The sequence below is a fragment of the Chamaea fasciata genome, unplaced genomic scaffold (assembly GCF_029207755.1).
Source record: "Chamaea fasciata isolate MVZ Bird 193981 ecotype frontalis unplaced genomic scaffold, bChaFas1.0.hap1 SCAF_3, whole genome shotgun sequence".
NCBI classification, from domain to species: Eukaryota; Metazoa; Chordata; class Aves; order Passeriformes; family Sylviidae; genus Chamaea; species Chamaea fasciata.
Window position 1 is genome coordinate 87,538,622 of NW_027094088.1, and position 17,268 is coordinate 87,555,889.

Consider the following 17,268-nt stretch of genomic DNA (forward strand, 5'->3'; position numbering starts at 1 on the left):
TCTTTTCAGTGTCCAAGAAGAGAAAACCCCTCAAGAGGTACATTTGTTAGGGCCCAATGGGTTTTGGTTGCTAACCATAAGTAGGTCTGAAGTAGAAACAGTGAAACTCACAGAGAAATAAGTATTCAAGATCTCCAGCTTTAATGTGTATATAAATCTTCTGTAGTCTATGTCTGTACTGCTACCCAAAGTATGGATCATAAAACATAGATTGTGAAATCTATCATCAATTTTGAGAAGAAAAGCATAGCTAGTGGTATATGAAATAAATGTTTACATTTTTAGTGGAACCATCTATAGACATATACCTACTTTTAAAAACAAATCTGCACAAGCTAAATTATTCCATTCCCCTGCATGGAAACTGTTAAGACATTTACAGGCACTTTCAGTGCTATCAAATTTATCTATGACTACTTAATGTACCCTTCATGCACACTGGAGGTTATCCACATCTGCTTTGTTTCTATGAGTCATAAAATCGTAATCAAATGCTCTTCGCCATTAAATGTAGTAGTCATAAAAATGTACTAATCTGTCACAGGAAAGTCAGAATGAAACATAAGTTTTATAGGATTAAGAACGATTATGAGCTTGCTCAAACTGATCATTTGTTCTATGTGTGGAATTAGAAAAGAGCAAGGAAGAAATGCATTGAATCTGACATATTAATTGGCCTGTTGTTCCTTTGTGCTTTAGAATACGGATACAGTGAGTGATTTTATAAGATGCCATGAATTTACCAGATAGCTCATCTGCTTGCCAAAACAAATTAAGAAGTTGATTGAAACAACCATGAATGTATCTAAATCACTCAAAACCCATCAATTCAATCTCTTCTGTTTTAAAATCTGAATAATTTAAACTACTTATAAAAAACATAATTTCAGTTTTCATGTCTACATTTCTTCCTCTCTCTCTCTCTTGTCCTTCCTGTTGTTTCTTAATATCATAAATTAATATAATAGAGTTGACAGAGATCTTGGAAAATGTAAGTTGTCCCAGGTTCTGTGTGAATAGTTAGCCAGGTAGGCATGAAAGACTATTTAAGTATTTGTCTGAAAGAAAGTTTGTAATGAACACATCCTTCTTGATTTTTAGAGAAGGCTTGGATTTTTTTACACGTGCCCCAGCTGCAGGAGAAGATTCAGTCAGAAATTATATCGTGATGATATGTTGTCATAAATGTATGTCTTCAGGGATGACAGTGTGCATATCTTAAATAGTTATCCAAATATGAAGTACCCTTTTAGGATAGCTGTTCGTTGTCTCTCTTCACGTAGCCTATTAGTTCATTGCAACAGAAGTGAAAATAAAACGAACCCAGGCTTGACTCCTCAAGAATTCATTTAATTCACATAATTATTTCCTTGCCTTTTTTACAGACCACTGAATATGAACATTTTTACTTTATTACTAGGGAGGATTTTAAGACTTCCCATGAATTGTTACTCTTGATAAAAAATAGAAAATGGGCCTGGTCCAATTTGAGAGTGCCACTGTATTTTTTCTTTTCTAAGTGTTATCTGTGAATGCAAGGTATTAACAGGGAGCTGTGTGAAGATTTGGTAACAACAGACAAACAATGGACTGCAATGTACAAAAGGAAAGAACATTAGCTTGCAAGTCAGAGCAAGTAATAGGTTTTTAGACAGCTAAGTCCACTGTTAAAAGTCTTTTGTAAACCTACATACTAACTGAAAATCATTATTTTAACACATTTTTATTACTGGTAACAATATTGTCTTTAATATTTGACAATTACAAGACTGTAGGGAAATTAATTTAATTGATAATCACAGTCAAAATTTCACTTAGTTCAATTTGAAAATATACAACTATACTATTAAATTAGTTAAGGAATATTTTCCACATGATATTTCCTTTTGAAAGTGTAAACAGCTTAGTATAAGCAAACAATATTTTAGAATCAAAAGAAAGCAATAATTGTAACTAATGTCACTATAAAATGTAAATTGCCTTTTAAAAATGGTGTTTTTTTGAAAACTCTCTTTCAGGGACGAAGCTGTGAGCTTAATTACAATGATTGTCTTCTACACTCCTGCTCCACTGGGTTTCTTTGTGTTGATGGAATAAACAATATCACCTGTTTACCTACCATGCCCCAAAGCAAGAAAATTGTCACTGGAGTGGCTGAAGGGTTTCCTGCTGAAATTTTAGACAATGACCTTCCATCAGTGCTGACTGCGTCTGTGGAACTTTGGTCTAAACATGTTTCTCCTGATTTTCATACAGGAGAGGTGTCCCAAGGTGAGTAGAAAGAGCTTTTGAGAAGCGCATATATATATTTTTTTTTCTTTTTGATTCTTCTAAAATGGTAAGAATATTGGAAATATAATAATTTTAATTATTTATTTATTAATTATTAATAAGGGATTTTTAAATTTTTAATTTATTCCCCTCTATTTTTTTTTTATTTATTCCAACATCCTTTCTTAATTGCATTTATATGTAACTGTAAAACTTCTTTTTTCTCTCAAACTAATTTTTTCCAGCATCTTTCACATCCATTAAGGAAAACTCTGTTTTCTCTTAGCTGGGTTTTCAGTTTTCCAGTGTACAACTTTATATGCTTCATATTGTGTTCAGTTATCTCTGATTCTAATGCCAATCCTCCCTTCTTCCTTGGTAGTCAGCAGGAGAGAAAGATAATTTCTCTTATTCCATGGGGACTTTGATTCTTTTTTCCTAGTTCACGTGTTTTCTGAGTGTTTCTTTGTCTCTGCAACTAGATATTTTTGGCTAAAAATATATTGGACAAACCTCTCAAAGTCTCTACCATTCTAAATGTTTGTAGTAATGTTTTTGGGAAGCCAAAAAATTGCCTATCCTGTTATTTTAAAAGACATTTGCAAAAAAGTCAAAAGTCACAGAAGTACAACATTTTTTACCTTCATAGTGGCCTCTTCATTTTACTAAAAATAGTATTGTACATGTAGTGTGTATCAGGCACTCTCTTTACAGATAGTTTGAGAATTTTTTTGATTATATACCTCTTCAAAGTGATTACTTCTATAAAAATAATATGACTCCTTTTTTGTTGTTTCAATGGGGGTTTCTTTTTTTGTTTTGGTGAAAGTTTTTGTTTGGTTGGGTTTTTTCTTGTTTTGATTTTGTTTTGTTTTGTGATTTGGTTTTTGGTTTTGTTTTTTTTTAAATTTGGGTAAAATAGTTTTAGAGCATGTTGGGTTTTGGTACACAGTATTCTGTTGGGATTGATTGATTGACTGAACTGCTTGTTCTGCCTTTTCCTTCACAAGAATCCTATACTCATCTTCCATTTTTTAATTGATATTGTCTATTTTTCTTCAAAGACCGTCTCTTTATAATCATCATCTTCATCACTTATGTTCTTTAAAGAGAAAAATATAAACTTGACAAAATGATTAGCTACTATTAAACAGTGGAAAACAGAGGAAATTCAACTGCTACTGGAGACAAAACTGCATGATCCAGACAAGGAGGTCTATCATTCATTAAGTCAGGGTACTTTCTGAAACATTCAGCTGAGTAGTGTATCTCAAGAACTACTTTTCACCAACATAGTTAATAGTAGCTCTGAGTTCAAAACACATATATTCATAAATGTAGGTGAGTCTCTTAAAATATTTTTAAAACAATCTGATCAAGTGTTCTTATGTATATCTTCTTCCTGCAAAAACTTGAGGTATAGAGTTATTTATGGATACACTGAAAAGCTGTCATTGTTTGAATCCCCTAATAATGAGGTATTCCACTTGGTTTTAATGACACAAGTCACATCTATGTAAACAGAAATTTGTAAAATTTTAATGACTTACCATTTATTTTTACATACCTCTTATCCTACTTCAAGTTCTGCCTTATACAAGTATATTAATAATACTGTACTGAAACAAATGACTGCTGTGCATGATAAAGAACTCATGAGTAAGCCCTGTTACCTAGACTTTACTGTACATCTGCTGTGGAGTAGGTTCTGGCCTTTATCAGCTGGTGTTCTGTTCAGTTTCTCAATTATATTTCAGGGAACTTTTTTGAGGTGGTGGAGTGTTTTTATACAAAGCTAAAAGTGTCTGTCAAAGTTGCCAGGTGCTTGGAAGAGATTGATTGTCATCCAGCAGCAGCTGATAGGGCACCTGCTGCCATACCTGACACAGATGGCTATTCTTCACATTCTGCCACACAGGCTGCTAGATCAGTATAGAAGCAGGTTGGAGGCTGCTATAATGCTGACAGGAGATCAGCAACTGAACAGTTTCACCTCACTGCAATAGCCTTTTCAGGATTTCAGGTGTCCCTTTCATCATATTTATGTATAAACTCAGGAGATCTCTCTATGGTTGTAGTATATAAGTATAATCAACATTTTTTAAGGTAAAATAGGTACTGAGAAAAATTTATATCTCTTGAGATAAAAATTTTTTGTATGTAGTACAATTAACTTCCCAATTCTCATTCCAATATGAAGCAAACGATGGTCTCATTTTCTAAAAGCAGTACTTTAGAACATTACAACATTTCAGAAATCAATTCAGGGAATTAAAAGGACACAGGAGAACGTCAGATTTCTGAAATTAAGTATTAGGGAATATTGATTGGTTTGATCTACAGTTTTATACTATATTTTTATAAAACAGAACGAATACCTATAAAGGCAAGGAGAGGGGGGTTTTTTTTGTTTGTTTTTTGGTTTTCATTCTTTGCTTGAGGGCTTGTGTTGGGTAAAAGATTTTTATATCATTGATTTAAATCACTTAGGGGGAAAAATGTATTCTAGACCAGGAAAGATATGTATAAGGGAGCCAAAAGACAAATAAAACATTTTTATGGGGTATAGAATACAGTTGTTTACCTGTGAATGCTTGTCTACGTAGATTTCATTCTCAGTATGCATACATAAATACACAGATCAAATTCATACTGCCAGAACTGCCTCGTGATACTATGCCTGTAGTCAAGAGGTCAGGTTGTCTGAGCATACTACTGTGGATTTCCAACTGATCAAGATATGACCTAAAAGAAATTTTTGTTTGGGGTTTTTGTTGTTGTTGTTTTGGGGATTTTGTTAGTTTGATTGGGGTTTATAGTGGAAAAAAATAGATAAGAAACAATAATGCATCCCCAAAAGTAATAGCTGCACTTATGTGTATGCAGAAACAAATCTATGGGTTTTTTTTTTTTTTATTAGAAGACATAAAGCTATTAAAAAGCTAAGTGAGAAATGCTCTTGGATGAGTAAGATCTTTAATACGCTGGTGTATCCATACTAGTAGAAATGTGTCAAGCTGTTAAGCCTGATGTACTCTTCAATACTTACAGATTTAGTGTATTTATTAATAACCTGTGTTACTAGAACTTGAGAAAAAATAATGATGACACACCCAGATTTGCACTCTCTGAAAATGGGTACTATGTACTTTTCATATATTTTAGAGTTGTTATTCTCATTTGACAATCAGTGGATACTTTACAGCAAGTTCTAAGATAGCTTAGAGTAGCAGGGACCTCTAGAAGAGGACTATGAAAGATGGCATGTAGCTGGCAGAAAAATATATTTTTTGATCTGGTCTCCAGGTGTGCTTTTCCACTGTCATGTCATTGCTTGTGGTAAATGTTTTGTAAATACATTTTTTCTTAGAAAAAATAGTCATTATAGAAATATTTTCATGTGACCAGAGGGGATGATCTAAGTTCTCAATCATGTCTGTTAGCACTCTGCAAAGTTCTGTATGACTTTTTCAATTTCCCATGCTCTACCAGCAAGTAATTGCTCAATAAGCAACAATTGACACAAATTTAATGCAGGAAACTTTCCTTCCTCTCTTTCCTTCCTCTCTTTCCTTCCTCTCTTTCCTCTCCCTCCTTCCTCTCTTTCCCTCTTTTTCTTTTTTTATTTTTACTGTTCTGGTAGCCAAGCATTGAAACAGGTGGTCTGAAGAGATTGAAGTTTCCAGCCTTGGAGATATTTAGAATTGAACTGGACAATGTCCTGAGAAACCTGTTGTAGCTTACCCTACTGTGAGCAGGTGAGGTTAAATTAGATAAACTTCAGAGGTCCCTTCAAACATCAGTTATTCCGGGATTCTGTGGTGCCCTGTAATGGTTAGGACAGAATTGCCTTTCAGACACTGTAAATAAAGACTCTTAGAATTTACTTCTATGCAAGTATCTAGTTAGTCACCAAGGCAACAAGTGGAATTCATCTCACCTGTAGCTATCCATTAATTAACCTGTATAAACTAATAAATGAAGAAAAATTGCAACATCTGCTTTAAATGTCTGTTCTGAGATAGAATACAAACTTTTCTCCTTTCCTTAGTATATACCATTTTGCTTCTTTGTACTTTTGGTTTGGCTAAGGTATTGAATATTGTTTTGACTTTTCTGTTTGTGTAATATATGTGGATCGTGGAGCTCAAAAAGACATTTGAAAGACAAAACCTGGTGGAACCAAATATGAATGTTAACAACACATCTGCTACTACACCGCAGCTAGCTGGATTTACTTCTATTAATTATGGAGGAAAACATACATTAAACAAATACTTTAATGAAGTAGATTTTCATCCCTCTGTTGAGTCACCTACTTTCACTGCCTGTTTTTAATATTTCATTATCTCCTTTAAGACTGTCTAATATATGAAATATGTTCTGAACATATTACTGATAATCAAACTGGTACATTACTACAAAGCTCTTCATGTTCAGTGTTGTTTAAAATCTTGCTCTGAAAAAATTCCAGTTTTGATTATATTATTGGATAAATGCTCCTAGCAGAAGGCAAAATTCAGGGTTTTGAGTGTTACACACTGTTTTTTCTTTATGATGTAATTTTTTTCAGATTTCTCCTTAACCAAATTCTATTCAATTACAGCAGTATAGTCTTGGTTTCTGAAAAATGTTAAAACTACATGATGCCTTTGACTCCTACTCCTGCTTTATCATATTGAATTTTTTATGTTATGTTCACTGGATTTGTCATCATTCTCGTTATTCCTTTAAGCTTTGTCTTTTATCATTTTGCCAGACATATTACTTACTATTCATTCCATTGTAATTTCCCCATTCTCAATATCTGTAATCATGTGCTGTTTTTAAACATACGGCATTATATCAGCTACATCAAGAAGGTAATTACTTTTGACATAGTGAAGTTACTAACTATGTAGGTTAACATGGAATTTCATGCAAAGTGAGTGCTTTGAACACTGATCCATTATTTGAACTACATTTGTAACTGCTAGAAGCTTGAACTTGGTAACTTTCCAGACCTCTTTCACAAGCAGTCATTTTCCCTAGAGTTCTGATAAAAAAAGACCTAGAAGAGTAGTTGCAAGCCTGGCCTACTTCTGGTTTTACTTAAGTGCAACATGCTGTCCTGCATTTTGATAGTCTCTGACTTTTAAGTGTATTTTTTACTGTGATTGCTTTGTGCTCAGAGTTCTAAGCAAGCCAAGTATATAGGAAAAGCTGTGGGAATCCTATGTAAATGGCTGTCACAAAAAAAAAAAGAAAAAGAAATGAAACCTTTCATTTAAAAACTATACATAATTTGATATTTTCTAGATTTCTGTATCAAAATAATTTAAATTTCCTTTTGAGCTGACAAATATCTTCTATTTTCTAATCAAAAGGGTTCTAGTAATATTTAAATGTCTTCTAGGCTTTGCAGTGTCCATCTGCACAGAAATTCATTGTGCTTGATATTTCCAGCTACTTTAAAGGAGAAAAATCGTGATATTGGGAATAAAACTGTTGGCATACCTGCCAGTTATAGCAGATGTTGAGTTTCTTAAATGAGGTGTTTTGAGAACAGGATTTATGCCAGTCAGTATCTCGTGTCATTTAGAGATTCAAAGCCAGTGAGATCTATGAGCATGACTTACTCCTGGAACAGAAAAATCCTCAATAGCATCTTCTGTCTTTGAAAAATAGTACTCTAAGAAACTTCCTACAGGCATAGTTAAATTCCATACGATTGGAAAAAAAAAACCAAACAAAAACACAAAACAGCAAAAAGGTACGTTTACTAGTACAAGTATTTCTGGGTTAGGGAAATTACTGTTTTTCCAGTAACTCAAAATATTTTCCTTATTTTTTGAATACTATCAGCATTCTATGTTGAGATTGATTTATTTTGTAGATTTTTGAACGAATCGAACTCTTATAGCATGTGGGCTAACATTCATCAGCATAGCAAGTGTACTGGTTTGAAAATCTTAAAATATTTGAGTAGTGGCTTCTGAGGAGCCTAAAATGATTAGGATTACTTTTCTTTGAAGAATAGCAAATAAAAGATATGAGGTGTTCGACACAGGTCACACTTTGCATTTACATTTTGGAGCAGTTAGTGCAATTACTGAATTCATTATGCTTTGCTCTTAAACATTATTTTGATTGTATTCAAAATAAATTAGATAGATCAACTTCTGCAGTTTAAAATAACAAGAGATTTTATAGTCATGAGAACCCCTGAGTAAGTCTTTCTCTTGTTACTTTTTTGAAAAACCTATTATTGGGTATAATATGAAAAGTATCCCAAATGCACAGATTGCTCCTCAATGATACTATTACATTCCCTGGAGTTAAATAATCCTTAGGTATGATTTAGCAGCATTCAGGAAGTGTGAACCCTGTCAGTTCAGCTTTTCCTTCAGTTTAGTTGAGGAAGTAGAGAGGTTCCTGTATGATTCCCTTGAGCAAGTAACTGCTCACCAGCAGTGGTAAGCTCTGATAATATCTAGGATCTGAACTGAAGAGAGGAGTACGATAGCAGGGTTGCAGCTGGATTCTAGTGCAAGGTCCCTAGTCCAGTAATTGAAAAACATTGTTCAAAATCTTAGTAAACTTAACCTGTACTGAAGGTTAAATAATGTGAATTCCTGCTCAGAAACACACACACACACACACCCACACACACACACACACACACCCCAAAAAAAAAAAAAAATTTCCTTTGGTTGAGATCTCTGCTTACATGGACATTTCAGTAAATAGAGGAATTGTTGGCTAACCATTAGCAGTAAGTCTCATTTTGTTCTCAGATCAGTCATATCTGCACAGATGTAAAGAGTCCAGAGTGCTTTGGAAAATAAAAGAAGGAAAAAAACTAAATCTTCCAAAATGCTGTGATATGTGTTTGCAATGAAGGGAGTTGTAGGATGTTTGACATAGATGGATGGAGAACATTGTACGGTCAGGACAAGACCAAACAAATGTATACACGGTGAGGTAACAGGAGATAGGATATTCAGGATGACATGTTTAGGAACCAGACTTGAAATAGTACATATTATTTGTCTGAAGAAAAATAAGGTGCTTGTACTCTTCCTGGGTATCCCTCAGCTTCTGTCAATGTATCAGTCTTTAACTTTCCATATTTACCCTGGTGGAAGCAAGACATAATACCTTCTCAAGAGCAAAGCAGTGGCCCTACTACAGTGTGTCATGTTGCCTCACCATTTTTCCCTCTCATTACCTCAAATTTTAACAGACTTGTGGAGTTGTAATCAACAGTGGCTTCTGCACCTCAGACCTTTGACCAGTGGGTTAGTGTTATTTCAGGTAGCCAGTAAATCTTTATGTGCAGTTATGGAAAACACAAAATGACTTCATAAGGCAATCCTATTTTTTCTTTTGATGTCACTTGGGTCAAATTGTCATAGAGATTAAACTGATTACTCAATACTCTTGAGATAATTGTGCCTGATTAACAGTAAGATGCCCTGCCACTTGGCTTGGCCTCCCAGCAATTTTTCATCCACAGCTTTTTTCTTCTTTTCAAAAGGAAGGGCACAACACATTTTTCATTATTAGTAAGTACACAATGTGGAGCTGGAGCAATTTCTCTCAAGTCTGTTGTCTTAGCCCTGCTTCAGAAATTAGAGGTGCCTTAAATACCTTTAAATGACTGTTCCTAACACTGTCCATTTGTGTATAACTAAGCAGTTGCTAAGTGCCTGTTTGCAGAAGAAAAAGGCTATGCCTATTCTGCATATCTAAATAGATCAAGAATATACCAAATTAAAAATGTTTTGTTGTTCCTATTAGCTGGAATAGGCTGCTCTCCATCTGAAGTTTGTACTTTACAGCTTTTCAGTCACTATTTTCTGTTTTGTGGGCTAAAGAAAAAAGTTATTTAGCCTATCTTGGCATGATTTATTGTAAAAGTTTATTTTTTTGCTTCCAGGCTGGACAGATGCAAGGCTGTTAATCTTTACTTACATCATGATTTGCATTATAGCAAACCGTCATATATTCAAATACCAAAGAAAAGTTGCAGTTTAAAGTATCTCAAACACTAAATCATATGGCAGTTCAGTCATTGTGTGTATCACAAGCAGGTTTTACACTAAAATAATAATTTGAGAATGATCATTTAGAACTATTTGCTATTCATAATTAATTTAGTATCATAATAATTAAGTCAGGAAAGTTTGGAGGGGATAAAATATACTGAAGATAGTCACCTAAGAAATATGAGTTCTTATCCAGTCTTTCATGATAGGAATGAAAGACTCAGAATATTTTTCTTTACACTAAACAGCAATTCTGTCCCAGTGTTGTGCTTCCATGGGTAGCATGGAAGACAATGGGTAGCATTGTCTTTAAATCCTGGAGTCAGTTTCTCATCCATGGCACAACACAGTTAACCAGCTGAATCCTGGATATTTGGTCCAGAAGGATATTGTGAGGGACAGTGTGAAAAGTTTTGCTGAAGTCCCAAAAAGATCACACCTAATGGCTTCCCTCGATAACTAGGTGAGTTATCCTGTTGTAGAAAGAAATCAAGTCTGATAAGCAGGACTGCCTGTTCATGACACTGTGCAGGCTGTGCCTGATGACTGTGCTGCCCTCCAGGTGTTCTTCAATACTTCCCAGAATTGTATTTTCCATGATTTTAGTGGGCATTGAAATGAGACTGACAGGCCTGTAGTTACCAGGGTCCTCCTTGAAAACCACGACAACATTTTCTAGCTTACAATTAACTGGGACCTCTCTGGATTCCAAAGACCACTTGAAAATCATCAATTTTAATGGATTATTTTGAATATGTTTATCTTTGTAATTAGTAAAAATAATAGGGTTTTTATTGGTGAGAGGTATTTAATTGCTTTTATAATTTAACAGAAGCACACTGAGGGAATTTTAAACAAAAGACGGACAATTATTAGTGGTATGGAAGATAATACAGATTTTTTTTATATGACTCAATATAAAAAATGAGATATCTTAAACATTCTTTTAAGAATTAACATCAGCATGACTGTTTGTATCTGTGATATGAGGGGTAAGAGCTATCTGGTATACAATTTCTTTTCCCTGCTGAAGAGAGAAGAATAGACTGATACTGGACAATCTGCTGCATGTTTCTTATTCTGAAGGGCATGTTTCATACGTCCTGTTATGTAATGCTCTATTATTCCCTCTGAAATTTAACCATGGCATCAGATGTTTCGGTTATTCTGGTGTTTGTGGCTTCTGTGGCTTCTGCAAACCCTTTTCATTTAAGTAGAGTATGTTTCAGACCTTTAGAAATATCACGACTTCCAAATCTGAATGACCATCAGCCTCCAAAAACATAGAACTCTTCCAAGATGCATTGCATCTCATTGGCACACCTCTCTCTCCATGAGTCCTCATAATAATTAGAAGAGGGAGAATCACTGTCTGTTTAGACACTCAATTGTAGCTTTTAGCTGTGGCTTTTATGACATCTGGTAAACAAGCTTTACATGTTGATTAGATTTATGTTAATGTGTTTACAACACATGTGATTCTTTTAGGCCAAAAAATATTTGGTTTTTATTGAATTTATTTTAGTACTTTGAAATTAAAAATCTTGAATTTCAACATTAAAGAATGCAAATTAAGAACTTCATTATCAGGATTAGAAATGGACTTTATTTGCTCTACTTATTTTTTCATAGGCCTATATCAAAAAGCTGTAGGAGGAAAGAAATGAAGGGGTTTAAATTTTTTCCTTATCATGTATTGAAGCAGATAGGTCTATTATTCTACTTATTTCTTAAGTTAACCCTTCTAAGATATGTTAATTTTTTCTTCTAGCAGTTTCTTGCTTTATATAATACACCTTTTTCCTTAACCTCAAATGTATAAAGGATATAGAGTATCTATCAAAAATTTTCTGGTGCTAAGTTATAATCCTGACCACCTCTAAAATTGTGAACCATTAAATCTTAAAGCTTTTATTTAAGACTACTGGACAGCCATCATGTTGAAAGATAGGCTCCTGTTCAAGACTGAAAAATAAAGCCAAGTTCTATAGTACTGACTCATCTAAAATTCCTTAGATATGGGAGATTTTTTTCCCTGTAACCTCACTGGATTTTTTTCCACATTGAATAGACTTTTTCAGGATCAAATAAAGAACTGCTAAACTCTGTTATTTATCTTCCATTTACTTAAGCATAGTAGCTTCAGGAGTTTTATGAAACAATATATGAGGACAAGGACTTGGCGAAATTTCAGAATTTACATTCCTATATGGTCAATAGTCCAGGAAATGAACCTCAGTAGCTCACATAAATAAAAATATAAGAATCGCTTGGTTAGAAATTCAGCCTTCAAACTTTTTTAAGATTTAGATTGTTCATATTAACAGCATGTTATATGTATTAAAATTGCCAACTCCTGGTTAAAACCACCTGAATCCTCCAATCACAGTATTCAGTGAAAGTTATGCCAACATTGTGTATGGAGCACTTCAGTGTAAGTTCACTGTATTTTACTTGATCTGCTTCTACAGGCAAAGTGTATATTAGATAATCATTAAGATAATTTTTTTCAGGTATTTTTCCATGAACAGAAGATCAGGAATTGGCACTACTGGCATGGAAACTGCGTGTTGAATTTTGGTTAAGAATGAAACACAATGTCTGCTTTGTCACCTTTAGGTTTACATTTGTCTGCCTACTCTGGCCTACTTCCCCAAATTATTTCTGGGGTATTGTGGTTTAGGGCAAATTTGGGAGGAAACCTAGGAACAGGGTCCCTCTAGAAAGTGAATACAAGTGGCCCCTCCTCCCAACTGGTTCAGGAAAAAAATTTCCTTAGAGAAAAAGTGGAAAAAACTGGTTTATTCAATAAGCAAAGTGTTCACAAGCATAAAAAATTGATAATATCAGAAAGCAAAACGTCTTGCTACTCTGAAGAGAGATGGCAAAATTGAGAAAGTCCTTGCCATGGGTTAGCTTAGCTCTCCCAGTCTCTTGTCAGTCCCTCCGGTGCTGGAAAATGCTGACCTGGGCCCCAGTGGGCTGCAGGTGTGAGTTCCGGGTGTTCTCTGGGTTTCCAGTCCAGAACAGGTTTAAACAGTTCCAAGAAAAAAAGAAAAACAAAACAAAACAAAAACAAAACAAAAACAAAACAAAACAAAACAAAAACAAACCAGTCCGGGGAACTTCTCTGCCTCAGCTAGACAAAAAAATAAAAGCAAATAAGATCTCTCTCCTTCTATCCGTCCATAAACTCAGTCCAGGAGCAGAACATGGGGGAGTGAGAGCAGTTTCTGCAAACAAACTGAGCGCTTCTTTTTTCCCTTCCTTCGCTCTCAGAACCAATCTTAAAGGAGCAGAACTTAATATCCAGAGTAAACAGAACAGACAATTTGGGGATACAAGCATAGTAAAGTCACCCCACGATATGGGGTCACAGGAGAGGTCTTTGAGACCATGGGAAAGAAATGGCTGTAGACACCCTTCTAGTTTAACATCATGTCTTTTCTGTTTCCTATTCTTTTAGAAAGCATACTAACATGTCTGACACAACAGCACAGTGAAGCACTTGAACAAACACATTGTTTAGACATCTTGGGACCCAGAAATTCCTGAATTTTCATAAAATGAAATGCTGTTACTTTCCATCTTTTGAGATGAAATTTGTGCTTTGGGGCATCTTAACACATTTATGAATTTTGAAGTCTTACAAAACATTGCAAACTCCAGCATCCCAACTTCTGAAAAGAGTTCTTTTCATCTTTTCAGTTTGTACAGTTACAGTACCATATTTCTCCTGAATTTTGGAGATCTTACTTTTTAGATAATTGTGTTGCTAATTTGTGCTGTGTAACTGTAAAAGGAATGTTGGAAACATCAACAGATAAATGTAAACTGGGCCATGCCTTTAGTGCAGTAACACCTCATGTCCTTTGCATTTTTTCTTAAGATATCTAGGACCTCATTTCTTTATCATAATATGAAATATTTCAGACATCTAAAAAATAATTATTACAATATATATTTCAAAATTTATGTCAGTAACTGCTAGCTTGAACCTATTTCATCAGCACTAGTACAAGAGTCAGTAAAGGCTTGGCAACGAGAGAAAAGCATGTACATATTATGATCTGCTCTTTCTCAACTGTAAATAATGTTGCAGTTAAGTCTCTTACATTTTACAATTATATTTCTTTGTAACCAGTTGATTTCACTAAAATATTTTTTTAGATTTGAACATAAATGGTACAACTGTGTGCATGTGAGACTTCCATTGAATAGATGAATAAAACATTTCTCAAAGGTACAAGTAAAAAAAAAAAGTACTTATTTTAATTGTTCTGGTTATTTATAATATTCTTTTAAACTTGCCCGTTCCCATCTAGTAAATAAATAAGGTTCCAAGAGTGACTTTTTTTTTCCTGGGAGTCTCCTATATAGCAAACATAAAAAGTTTATTGGTGCATCCACCTAAGGCTGATGTTGCACTCATTAATTGGGGGTATTTTTAATTTTATATTTAGGTTTCTTGGTTTAGTTGTCTGTGCTTGTTTTGTTCTGGAACATATCCCTAACACCAAATATAAGCAATGTTTACTTGTGCTCCAGTGTTAACAATAAGGTACTGCTCCAACGCCATTAGCAGAATTCTCATCTGAAAGGCAGGGCATTTTTTTTTTTATCCTCAGTGTTATGACATATAAATATCTACAAATATCCATGTTTCTCTAGGTATGGATTTCATAAGAAAGCAAGTTCTGTGTACAGTCCTACAAACATTTGATAATGGGCATAATGCTTCCTGTCATGAACTTGATTTTACTGTATGCAAGTTGCAGAATCTGTGCCTCAGCTAGCTGAATGTTTTCTACACCAATTTTAAAATCTTTGTAGGCTGTATGAGTATTTCTTTCTTAAAATGTAGATACTTTCTTTATATATTATATATCAGTGATACATACATTTTTTCAAGGCCTTAGTGTGTTTGACTAAAAATTGTCTTTATTAAATGTATTTTTTATTTAGGAAAACCAAAAAAGGTGCAAATAAAGTTTCATTGAGTTATCATTTGATAAAGTTATTTTGAGTTATTTTTACTGAAGCACCTTCTTTACTACTTAAAAATCATTACTGTTATTGCTACAGCAACTGCTAAAAGTATCATGCCCTCTTTGCAGGGTAAGCAAGTGTGGGTCACATAAATGATACAGATGTTCTCAGACTTAATTTGTAAAAGCTGTTTAAATAACCCTTTCACTGAACTCCAGCACTATAAACGTTGTTCCATATGTTTTAGAGCTATTAAGCTTAATCTGCTACATTTATAATGGATGGTTAATCACTGCTCTTTACTTATTTCAAATGAAACATTTCAATACCAACATTTACTGCAGTAAAATAACTTTAGTTATACTAATAGAACATTACCTTGATGAGATTGCAAAGTATAATCAACAAGTTCATTATAAAACTTCTAAACACTTTTTTCCAAATCTTTGCTTTTAGATAACACCTTACTTTAAAAGCTACTTTGTTTTTATAGTTACAGATACTATTTTATGCAACTTTCACTTACCAATTAGTAAAAATGCCTTTATGAAGCAAGTATGATATAAGCTTGATTGGGTTACTACTGGTAACTATTTCATTCAGATCTGCATAAAGAAAAAGCATAGTAAGAGTGACAAGAAAAGCAATAGAAATTTCTCAAGTACTGAAAGGTTTGCCTAATGCATAGGGTAATCCTGGGAATGTAATTTGCTGGGCATTGGCCTATAAAATGTAAGCAACTGCTTACGCAGGTGCATTTCATCTGTGGAAATGAAGCAAATAAATGACTCATCCTTCTAAGCAGTGGGAGGTAAGGTCAACATGTTTTTGTTTCCCAGGAGATGATAGATGATGAGGTGAGATTTGATTTCAGAATTGAAAGCCCCAGCAGACTCAAAAGAAAAACAGCGGAGTGTTTCAAGGGGAAAATATTCTAATGTGCTCTACAATTTGTCAATTTTTGATTCATTTAAACTGTAAGGTTCAAACTTAGAAATAAATAGTAACTAAACTTTGAAATAGCATTTTCCATTTGGCAACAGATGATAACTTTATATTAACAATCATTATAATGTGTGCGTTTCATAAATGTTATTTTTAAGGTCAGATTTGACGAGAAATTATGCTTCTTTCTGTAAAGAAGTTTGTTGGTGTAACAAACTGCATAGAGTTCTACTCATCAACACAGCAAGTTGCTGTGTGGGTACAGCCATTTCCACTGCCTCAGTTTTGCAGCAGTGCCTTTAAAGGACTTAAAATTGGCAGATTCTTAAATGCTTCATCAGGACTCAACTTTGAGTTTTCCACCTTCAGATCCTAGTCAGAATTTCTGATACTGTGAGATAAAACCTTTGAAATTAGATGGAGAAAACCAAGGAGTTACATTGAGTGTTATTTCAGAATAAACTGCCTTTGAATATTGTGGGACTTTCCCTATTCCTTTTGCTCTTAGTGTCTTGACATTTTACATGAAATTAGATTAACAGGCTTTACCTCAGCCTGATAATGCATGCTTCTAAATGTAAAAATTAAATTCAAGCAAACAAACCCCCCACACTGCAGTAATCAAATAGAAACTTGCCTGCCCTTTCTCAGAAAGTTACAATAGCATTTAAATTAATTAATCACATTGGCTTTTATTTTATTCATGAGCAAAATTATTTTTAAGTGGAAGCACCATTTCAATTAAACTCCAAATATACAACCTGAGTCTACAACAATGAAACATCTAATCTTACAGATCACTTCATGTCACACCTACCACATATTCTAAAATTGCTGCATCTAACATGAGAGATCAGACTGATCAGTAATTGCTTTTTTTGCAAATTAACATTTGGTCTTCTAATATTTCCATTATAAAGACAAAAAAAAAAAAAAAAAGAAGGCCCATCAAGAAAATACTTATTAGAACCTTAAACTCTGTTATTTGCTAGACATTGGATTTCAGATGTTACAATGGTTAAAAACTATATTT

General features: G+C 34.0%; 1 protein-coding gene and 1 long non-coding RNA gene across 2 annotated transcripts in view; one reads left to right on the plus strand and one right to left on the minus strand.

Annotated features, from left to right (window-relative positions):
- EYS (eyes shut homolog) overlaps positions 1–17,268 on the plus strand; it is a 742,046-nt gene that overhangs the window by 405,623 nt on the left and 319,155 nt on the right. Inside the window, exon 31 of the mRNA XM_066180316.1 lies at positions 2,019–2,271. Coding sequence (XP_066036413.1) covers positions 2,019–2,271 — 253 coding nt within the window. The remainder of the gene's footprint in view (positions 1–2,018; positions 2,272–17,268) is intronic.
- Positions 13,089–15,971, minus strand: LOC136287221 (uncharacterized). Its single transcript, XR_010720106.1, has 2 exons — positions 15,817–15,971; positions 13,089–13,440 (listed from the first exon to the last, which is right to left on the minus strand). It is a non-coding gene; the product is annotated as an uncharacterized lncRNA (long non-coding RNA).